At 42.8% G+C, this 8,859-nt stretch overlaps 2 protein-coding genes across 4 annotated transcripts; one reads left to right on the top strand and one right to left on the bottom strand.

Moving 5' to 3' along the window:
- The first annotated feature begins 401 nt into the window (after window positions 1-401).
- On the top strand, window positions 402-3,248 carry LOC100833394 (HVA22-like protein a). 2 transcript variants are annotated; one of them, XM_024461231.1, is made up of 7 exons: window positions 444-497; window positions 581-677; window positions 1,420-1,446; window positions 1,534-1,656; window positions 1,955-2,195; window positions 2,718-2,864; window positions 2,973-3,248. In XM_024461231.1, the coding sequence occupies exons 2-6, from the start codon at window positions 616-618 to the stop codon at window positions 2,835-2,837; spliced, it is 573 nt and encodes a 190-aa protein (XP_024316999.1). In that variant the 5' UTR covers window positions 444-497; window positions 581-615; the 3' UTR covers window positions 2,838-2,864; window positions 2,973-3,248. The 2 variants fall into 2 exon arrangements, with proteins under 2 accessions (XP_003570651.1, XP_024316999.1); XM_003570603.4 differs by having other exon boundaries at window positions 402-677.
- A 256-nt stretch (window positions 3,249-3,504) lies between these two features.
- Window positions 3,505-8,568, bottom strand: LOC100833081 (AP2-like ethylene-responsive transcription factor PLT2). 2 transcript variants are annotated; one of them, XM_014901079.2, is made up of 9 exons: window positions 8,125-8,568; window positions 7,321-7,949; window positions 7,107-7,189; window positions 4,701-4,709; window positions 4,525-4,613; window positions 4,379-4,452; window positions 4,254-4,304; window positions 4,086-4,162; window positions 3,505-4,006 (listed from the first exon to the last, which is right to left on the bottom strand). In XM_014901079.2, exons 2-9 carry the CDS (start codon window positions 7,896-7,898, stop codon window positions 3,849-3,851), a joined length of 1,119 nt encoding a protein of 372 aa, XP_014756565.1. In that variant the 5' UTR covers window positions 7,899-7,949; window positions 8,125-8,568; the 3' UTR covers window positions 3,505-3,848. The 2 variants fall into 2 exon arrangements, with proteins under 2 accessions (XP_014756565.1, XP_003570650.1); XM_003570602.4 differs by having other exon boundaries at window positions 7,321-7,953; window positions 8,125-8,567.
- Window positions 8,569-8,859: the final 291 nt, after the last annotated feature.

Raw genomic sequence — 8,859 nt, 5'->3', positions numbered from 1 at the left:
AGAGTCAAGCTAGCTAGCTGCTCTATATTTCTCATCAAATTTCTTTCTTTTCTAAGTGTGGTTTTTCATCTGAGTTTTTTGCTGCTCTGTTCGGGAATTTTGATTTTTAAGATTGTTTGTTCGGTGGGCATGACCAAAAGATTGCAGCCCGTCTCGAAAATTCTCATCGAAGCCCAAGCGTCCAAGGTTTCGTTTAGTCATTACTACCCAGACAAGATTGCAGCCCACCTCCAAAATTCTTCAAGCCCAAACGTCCAACGGTTTCCCATGATCCACATGGGCTCCTTCCACACAAACTAACATGGGCCCGGCCCAAGTCTCACGCGCTTGCCCGTCGGCCGGGGAAACTCCACGCGTTCTGATTCTATAAAAAAAAAAAGAACTCCACGCGTTCTGACTTCTGACAAACGTACACCGGAAAGACAGTCATCAAATCTACCAAGGCGTGGGTCGGATGCTGGAGGAAGGGTGAAGGAACAAGAAGACGAAAAAGTTTGGTAGGTGGCCTCCAAAACCAGACCCCGCGGCTCGAAGAAATCAGCGTTTCCTTCTATCTACTTCCGCTTTCCCTTCTTCCCAGATTCGCTGTTCCGGAGAGCAGGGTGTGCGGCAGAAATGGGGTCCGGATCTGCATCTTTCCTCAAGGTGGTGGTCAAGAACTTGGACGTTCTTGCTGGGTACTGCTTCTTTTCCTGATCTGGTTCCTTTCTCTCTCTCTCTCTCTCACTCCCCTTGGATGTTCTTGGGCCGATTAGTTTCGATTTCTTGGTGGGACTGATGTGCCGTGGTGCTATTTCACTCGGGAAATTCCTCCTCTGTGCTGTGTTGAGATGGCTGGGGAAAGCGTGCGCGGATGGTTGCTTCGCACACTTGAATTGTTATCCAAAAAACAGTCTCGCTCTAAATCTTGAATTGTTTACGGTAGGAACTTCGGTTGGGGAGTACTTAGCGGGGAAATTTTGCATAGATGGTTGGATTCAGGAAAAAAAAAATTGATGGAAGGGTTCAGGGTTTTTTGGGGTTTCAGACATCAATTTTTCTGAAGGGATCTGGATTATGTAGATTCTTTGCTCAAATTCTTGTGGAAAGATCGCTTATAGTTCCACAGCAACGTAGGATGCCGACCTGGCATACAGTTCACCTTGGACGAAATTTTCGTACCATTCTACAAATGGAGCTTGCTCTTTTGTATTTATGATTTTACATTTTACCTGCATAACCTACTGGCATTTTCCAGCATAATAGTATTATAATCAGGATATCTTTGCATTACATAAAACACGAATCTGCTATCTACTGAATATGGGTAAATAATGATTAGCAATGCGATAGCGCTTTAGCTGCAGTTAGCATTATTTCTGTTTGTTATAAGTGCCAAGCACTGAGGTGAATACTGAGGTGCCTTTTTTTTTTTGGCAGGCCCATAATTTCACTGGCTTATCCTCTGTAAGTTGATGCATTCTCTTATTAAATAGTACACACTTAGCTGTTCCTTCCATTTTACAAAACTGTTTTTCTGTTTCATGTTTACAGATATGCGTCTGTTCGTGCAATAGAAACAAAATCTGCTGTTGATGATCAGCAATGGCTCACTTACTGGGTGTTGTACTCGTTTATCACTCTGTTTGAACTTACATTTGCTCCAGTAATTGAATGGTAAATGGCATTTCCCTATTTTCTGAGACTTTGTAAAAGAAGTCATTTGGTATTCCTTGTTACATAGGATTATATCTCCGATCTTCTTGCTATATTCAGCCGTGAAACCTTGATTTTTTAGAACCTTTTCAAAATAATGATAGGAAGATTTGTCATGTTTGTCAAGTGAATTTATTTGCTCTTTACCTTCTCTATTTTTTTAGCGCACTTCATGATTTGAGAGATTTATGTTAAGTACATCAATAGAAGTATGTATATGATTACTAGTTTACCACAGACTAATCTTTGTCCTTTGCAGGCTCCCTTTCTGGTCTTATGGAAAACTGTTTTTCAATTGCTGGTTGGTCTTGCCTTACTTCAATGGTGCTGCGCATGTTTATGAGCATTTTGTGAGGCCAATGATTGTTAACCAGCAAGTAGTGAACATTTGGTATATTCCCAAAAAGGAAGATTCAAGTCAATCTGATGATGTAATCTCAGCTGCACAGAAGTACATAGAACAAAATGGATCAAAAGCATTCGAGACTCTTGTTAACAAGGTATTATCTATTTTTTTGGTGAATTCTCCAACTCTCATTTGGGAATATAGTAGCAACTAGGAAGTTAGCAACAGTTCCCCTTTCTAATAGTTTGACATAAATTTTTGTGTTGGTCTTGTGTATCCGGAAGGATGGAGTGCTTGTCGTTCTGCATTTCAAGAGAACCTTGTAACCACTTTGCCTTGCATACCCTCTTTGGCTATTTCCAGTGCCATATGTTAGTATCGCTAGAGTAATAAATGACCTGATAAGGAGTGAAATGCAGTCATTTCTACATGCTTTGTCATTGAATTGTAAATTCCTAAGACATGATTGAGTACAGTACTTTATATGGGATGATAGATAGAGTGGAAATAATTGTTCCTTAGTTTATATTTTCTTATGCAATTAAGATTTTTTTGTTGACACCAGAGATCTGTTCGCTTTTGAAATCAGCATGCTATTTGTTCACACCAGATACTACAGTGTGCTTGCGTGGCTTAATCTAAAGCACATAATAATTTTCATGTATCACTCGTGCAGTTTAAGGCTTCCAACCCGAGGCGATCAATCTTGGAGGAAGTAGAGGTGGAAAGGAGGGCCAGGGCTCAACGAGAATCAGAAGCACGGGATGTGAATCCATTCTTCCACCAAAATTACTGATACCAGACTATTTTGTTCAGACGTCAGGTGAGCAAAATGTCTCTTCCCCTGTTAACCTGCCCGTTTATTTTAGCTTACATTTAGGTCTTTGTCCTTGCATGTTTGTGTAACGTCCACTTCATTGTCTCGATGCAGGAATTGACAAAGACCAACTTGAAGGGAGAAGTCTAGAGGATGATATTTAGGTTTAATATTATGTAGCTGAAAAATCATGAGATGTAAATAGGTTCTGGCTTTGGATGGTTGTAGGAGTCTGGGTTCTGTGATGTTCATGTCATGAATCTGTTAGAGGTGACTGAAATTTCAGTGTGCATGTCATTGATTATTTGATCTCGAAGGTTCGTGTTTCAGTGGTTGCTTTACCGTTCAGTATTTGTAAAAAAATAAGACCTATACCTGAACTATAGCTCAGCGTGTCAAGGAGTGCCAGTTCTGTGCAAGAAACTCTTGCTGCGTATCCAAAAATACTGGAAATGGTCTTTGGTACTCCGGCAATCAGAACCAATGTTCTGTCTTGCGTCATCTGAGGATGAGTGACAAAATGAAAGTAATGGATTTAAGAGCTGGCTCACGGGAATGATTGAATGTGACATTAAAAAACCAAGCATTAAAATATGTTCCAATGGCCGAACGAGTTATTTTCCAGTGAGACCAGGACACGATGCCGTTGAGCGGAGCATGAAAATTGAGTTGGCATTCCAGTAGAACATTTTCCAGCAGAACTCCAGATTACGGACCCTATAGATACATGAAAATTGGGCTGGCAACATTTTCCAGCGGAACTCTAGATTACGGACTCATATAGCAGTAACAAATGCTCAAAATCTTTTTCTCAAAACAAAGTTTACTAATAAATCAAATTTCTCTCTTAAAAACTATAATTTGAAGAATTGTAAAGCAGCAAATAGTGACAGGCTGCAACCATTTCTCCTATCTGTATGTACCACTAATTCCAAATATGGCTTGACCAAATCTGCTCCATATAAGATGCCACCGAAACAAAATGAAGTTCTATTCTGGTTTTGTTGCCAGCAGCTTCAAGCCCGCCCCTTCTATACAATGCATGCCCTTGTCGATGTAGTTGTTTCGGTCGAAGTTGGTCACTGCATTTTTGCCACGTATCTCAATGGCAGCAATATCATAGGCTTCTGCAGCTTCCTCCTCAGTTTCTAGTTCAAACAAGAGAATATTCATCAGGAAAAATGTCTTTCATGAGAGCTAAAATGGGTCAGAATTAGGCATGCATACTGAATGTTCCAAGGTAAATGTCTCTAGTTCCAGCAATCAGTCCTATGCGTGCTTGCCATCTCCCATCTTTCTGCCTTCTATAATAGGGGCATGGTTACAGGTGAGTTAGACTAGTTTTAGAGAGGTAGCCCTTTGAACAAGCTGAACAAAATGAAAACGAGAGTGCACCTTGTAACTCCTCTATACACAGAAGCCCCTCTTGAGAAGCAGCTACTCCTCCTGCAGGACAAAACAATTCCCCAGGACAGTCATTTCTCCATTTAGAACACTGAATGAATATATTGGCGATGTACCTTCTCAAGTATGTCACGCATTCCTCTGGAGACATGTCCTTTGTTTCCTCCAGTTCCTTTTCGTATTCTGAAATCTGGAAAACATTGGCTCATAAGATTATCATGAACCAGGAAGCAGAATGAAAAAGGTAAGAAGAAAGACTAACCGAAAAGTTTAGCTTTGTATTTAGGCCCCAGTACTTTAGAGCGGCAACATCATATGCTCTGGCAGCTTTTAGCTCGGTATCATAGCTTCCTGCATAGTAGGAAAGTCAGAAACAGTAAGACATGGGTACATAAGAAACTCAGGCATAATGACAAAACTGAAACAGATAATGCTTACCTAAATAAACTGAACCACCACCATATGGGAACATCATTGCAAGAAACCATTAGTAACCACTCAGAAGAGAAAAACAACAAGGCTACACGACCACAGATCAGAAGAAGTAAATTGAATGTGGAGAGATAGGTGATATTGGTTAAACCACTCAGAAGAGAAAAATACGTGATATAGGTTAAACCATCTTACGGTTAGGACAATGAATGCACAGCCTAAATTGAATCATTTCAACCAAAGGCCCTTAGCGATCTTTAATACTTATTAACAAGATCCCAGCCCAGGCATAGATTTAAAGCTGGAGAAAATGGGAGATTTTGTTGTGGAAACCAAGGTTGGCAGTATACCCAGTCCTGCTCATGCAATCAAATTTTTAGCTAAAAGTTGCAAAAAAATAAATGTAGTTAGCTCATTGAGTTGGTACTGAACCCCACACCTCACACTTGCAAGGGAAGTGCGCTTCCAGCCATGGTTTTTAAGGCGTCGCCTAGGCGTCGAAGCGCCCAGCAATTTCAAGGCGTCGATGTCGCCTTAGGTTTCGAACTAAAGCATCCAGGGTCGTCGCTTAGGTGCTGAAATCATCGTTTCGTTCGTTTCGGGACGCTCTCGATAGGAGATCGAGCGGGAAACAGCATTGCGGCGGGAGAAACATAAATTGGCAGGAAAGGAAGAGAAATTGGGCGCCGATAGAGGGGAAAACAGAGTCCGGAGAGAGAGAGGGGAACACGCCAGTGGTTCCAATCAAGGGGAAAAGAGAGAGAGGAGCTCTCTCCTCTCAGCCGCCAGGAAGCTTCCCGCCAGATCCCATCCTCCTCCACCGGCCTCTCCCTCTCTGGCCAAGCTCCTCCTCCGCTGGCCCTTCCCCTCTCCGGCCAAGATCTTCCTCCGCCGGCCCTTCCCCTCTCAGTCCAAGCTCCTCCTCCGCCGGCCCTTCCCCTCCCCTAGCGCTTTGCAAAAATTGACTAAGGCGTCGCCTCGCTTCGCGCTTTGAGCGCCTAGGCGTTGAGCCCCCCCAACGCCTTAGAGCGCCTCGACGCTTTAAAAACCATGCTTCCAGCTGACCGACACACCTTAAAGTGACGTCCAAGGCAAGAGAAAGCTATAATCTTTTACAATTATTATTATTTGACAGTTCTAGAAATTGTTTCCAAACTAAAAACAATACTACAACGGCTTGTAGCCTCAGCGACTATTAAACATGATAGTAATATTTAATACTTCTTAAGGAGACCCTCTCCTAGTTTCCACAAAAAAAAACGATCTCCTAGGCTTCGATTAAAAACCATACCAGAATGGCGATTTTGCCAGGAGAAAACAAGGCTGGCACCATACCAAGTTCATCTCACGCAATCCATTGTTCAGAGATAAAATGACAAAAATAATTTTTGGTTCCTGGAGTTGGTACCTATCCACACCTCATGCTCGCAAGGGAAGAACACTTTCCCGTAAAAAAAGGAAGAGCGCCTCCAATCTATCTACGCCCATTGACATGACATAGTATGATACGAAGCAAGAGACAACTATAGTATATATGATCTTGTTACAACTATTATTACTAGACATTTTAGACATTGTTTAAAAAACAAAACAAAAAAAGGTGTTCAAATATAACTACTTATAACTGCAGGTTTGACTATTAAATATGTTTAACAATCTTACAGTTAGGACAATAATGCTCTGTCTGATTTTCAAACAATTCAAACAAATGCCCTTAGCGATATTTAATACATTCCATCTAGGCATTGATCTTAAACTGGAGCAGATTGGCGATTTTGCTGGGAAAAGACCAGGCTGGCACCATACCCAGTCCATCTCACTCAACAGATTGTATGAGATAAAATGCCACAAATAAATTTGTAGTTCGTTCACGGAGTTGTTGTCAAAGCTCACGCCTCTAGTTCATAAGTAATTATAATACAGGGTACTATTAACCTCTTATGCTTCTCTCTGTATACCAGCAATTCCTGGTATTTATACTACTTCAGGAGCTATTAATTTTTTTTCCTTTGAAATACATCTTGTCCGCTAGTAAATTATACTACTTCAGGAACTATAATTTTGTTTCCGTTGAACTACATCTTGTCCGCTAGTATTAATTATACTACTTCAGGGGCTAATAAAATGAAACTATTCTAACTCGATTATAGTAGTACTGTTTTTTCTTACTTTTTTTGTGAGTCAGCGGATTTTATATCTCGAATTGTAACTTGCAACTCCTATATAAGAAAAGGTCTTCAACAACAAAGACAAGCAAGAGTTATAAATCCATCTATTTATTACTCATGCAAGGCTATAAGACTTAGCCATGCAACTGCGGGACTACGCTATTCAGGAACAGGTCGTGCAATAGTCAGAAAAATGTATATACTCCTGCTTTGATAGCTCCACAGTAAAAATAAAAGTATATACCTTGCTTTCCTTTTCTTCTCCGTCCTTCAACTCTGCAAGAACTGTCCCACAAATGAGCTTCATATTTCCCACTCCACCTATGCCTGCACGACAGATGATATTTTGGTAGGCAGTTCCATCTATGAGTTGCTCAGTCAATAACTTAATATGGCAAAACAGATTGTTTTCTTTCAAGAGATGAACTAAAATTGTAAGGACACAGAACCGAGGTTACCTGGTCACACCATGGAAACAAGATGACCGGGAGGCAGCAGGTCTCACCGCAGTAATTCCAGAAGTAGAACCAACCGCACCCTTCTCCTCTCTATACCCCGCAACTGTTACAGGATTAATAGAATTACCAATCTCCTCCTCAGACTCATCCTTCTTGACAACACTGAGAACTTGAACTCGCTTATGATCACCGCCACCATCAGCACGCCCTTCGTTATGCAGCGCATTTACCGAAGCATCCTTCTCCTCAATACGGTTCTCGCTATTCAAAGGTTCCAGTAAGTTGTTCCTTACATCCGCACAGCCCTGAACTTCACCTTCATCAACCTTTTCATTCTTTGGGACCAACTTCTGATCAACACCACTGAACCCATCTCCATTCACCTTGCTTGCATCATTGCCTCCTGACTCCACTGTACTTTGCAGGACTCCAACCTCTGTTGTGCCGGCAGCCATTGGTGGCAACGAATTGAGATTGATAGAAGGGCTCCGCTGTATCTTCCCCTCATCTCCTGGTTCCCCCGCAGCCTTCTCCTCCAAAGAACGGTCCAAGTTAACTTCTTCCCCCGATTTCATCATCTATGACGGAAAAACAACTCCCAGAACCCTAACCACCACCCTATTCACAAACTATCTGAAAAAAAAGGACAAGAAAAACCATCGCAAAACAAGAACAACAATCGTACAGTTAGATCCCGACTACACAATAATCATTCCGTCGCTCACGGAAAAACAAAACCTATGTCGTTGTTTCGCTAGAATCGGAGAAAATACGGAAGCGGCGGTCACCGGCAGCCAGCAGTACCTTGAGCCGCCGCCGCCGCCGGCAGCGATTGACGGCGGTAAGCGAAAGATCCGGGAGTCCTCGGAAGATCGAAACGCACGCCCCAAGACAGCAAAGAACAAATATCCGGGGCACAGGGCGGGGCGCTGGCGGATATTAACACGGCCAGGCAAGAAAAAAGCAACGAAAAAAGGCTGGGAAATGGTGGTATCCTTGGCAAGAAATAAATATCGAGGGGGGCGGCGAATTTCGGGAAGGAAACGACGAGAGAACCAGCGCGGGCTTAGTGGGGAGTGATGCCAGGAAACACCAGACTAATCGCTGGTGGGGAGAACAAAAAATTTCCTGGACAAATTAATCAAGCGAGGAAAGCAAAGAGACTAGAGAGGGGAAAACGCGGATATTTTCCCTCGATCTTTTTACTGCTCCTCCTGCCTTAAGCGGCCGCTGGTATTAACACCGTACGTAATACAGTGCCTGACCGGAGATTTGCTGGCGGTAATAAAACTTGGCAGGTAGTTAATCCTCCTGCTTCGTGGGCGGCGACGTCCTCGTGACGCGTGCCAGCCTGGACGGCGGGTCCGGAGTCACTCTGTGGCTGTCGCGAGGAAAGCTGGACGGCTGTGATGGAGTTGCTAGTTTAGCCACGTGGAAGATCTGGGCCGTTGGGCGTTACGGCCCTACGAGCGGGCTCGCTGGAACGTCCTACAGGCTACAGTACAGCACACTCTCTCTAGGTGATAACGGCAGGGAGTT

This window comes from Brachypodium distachyon, chromosome 3, assembly GCF_000005505.3.
Source record: "Brachypodium distachyon strain Bd21 chromosome 3, Brachypodium_distachyon_v3.0, whole genome shotgun sequence".
NCBI classification, from domain to species: Eukaryota; Viridiplantae; Streptophyta; class Magnoliopsida; order Poales; family Poaceae; genus Brachypodium; species Brachypodium distachyon.
Note: the sequence above shows the minus strand (reverse complement) of the source record. Positions and strands in the feature narration are given on the sequence as shown.

Excerpts from the sequence above, each read along its gene's own strand:
- LOC100833081 (XM_014901079.2), bottom strand. The coding sequence starts at position 7,898 with ATGATGAAATCGGGGGAAGAAGTTAACTTGGACCGTTCTTTGGAGGAG. Across the intron at positions 4,453-4,524 it reads ATACAAAGCTAAACTTTTCG|ATTTCAGAATACGAAAAGGA; the intron begins GTTAGTCTTTCT and ends AATGTTTTCCAG. Across the intron at positions 4,163-4,253 it reads GTGTATAGAGGAGTTACAAG|AAGGCAGAAAGATGGGAGAT; the intron begins GTGCACTCTCGT and ends CCCCTATTATAG.
- LOC100833394 (XM_003570603.4), top strand. The coding sequence starts at position 616 with ATGGGGTCCGGATCTGCATCTTTCCTCAAGGTGGTGGTCAAGAACTTG. Across the intron at positions 1,447-1,533 it reads ATTTCACTGGCTTATCCTCT|ATATGCGTCTGTTCGTGCAA; the intron begins GTAAGTTGATGC and ends TCATGTTTACAG. Across the intron at positions 1,657-1,954 it reads TTTGCTCCAGTAATTGAATG|GCTCCCTTTCTGGTCTTATG; the intron begins GTAAATGGCATT and ends TGTCCTTTGCAG.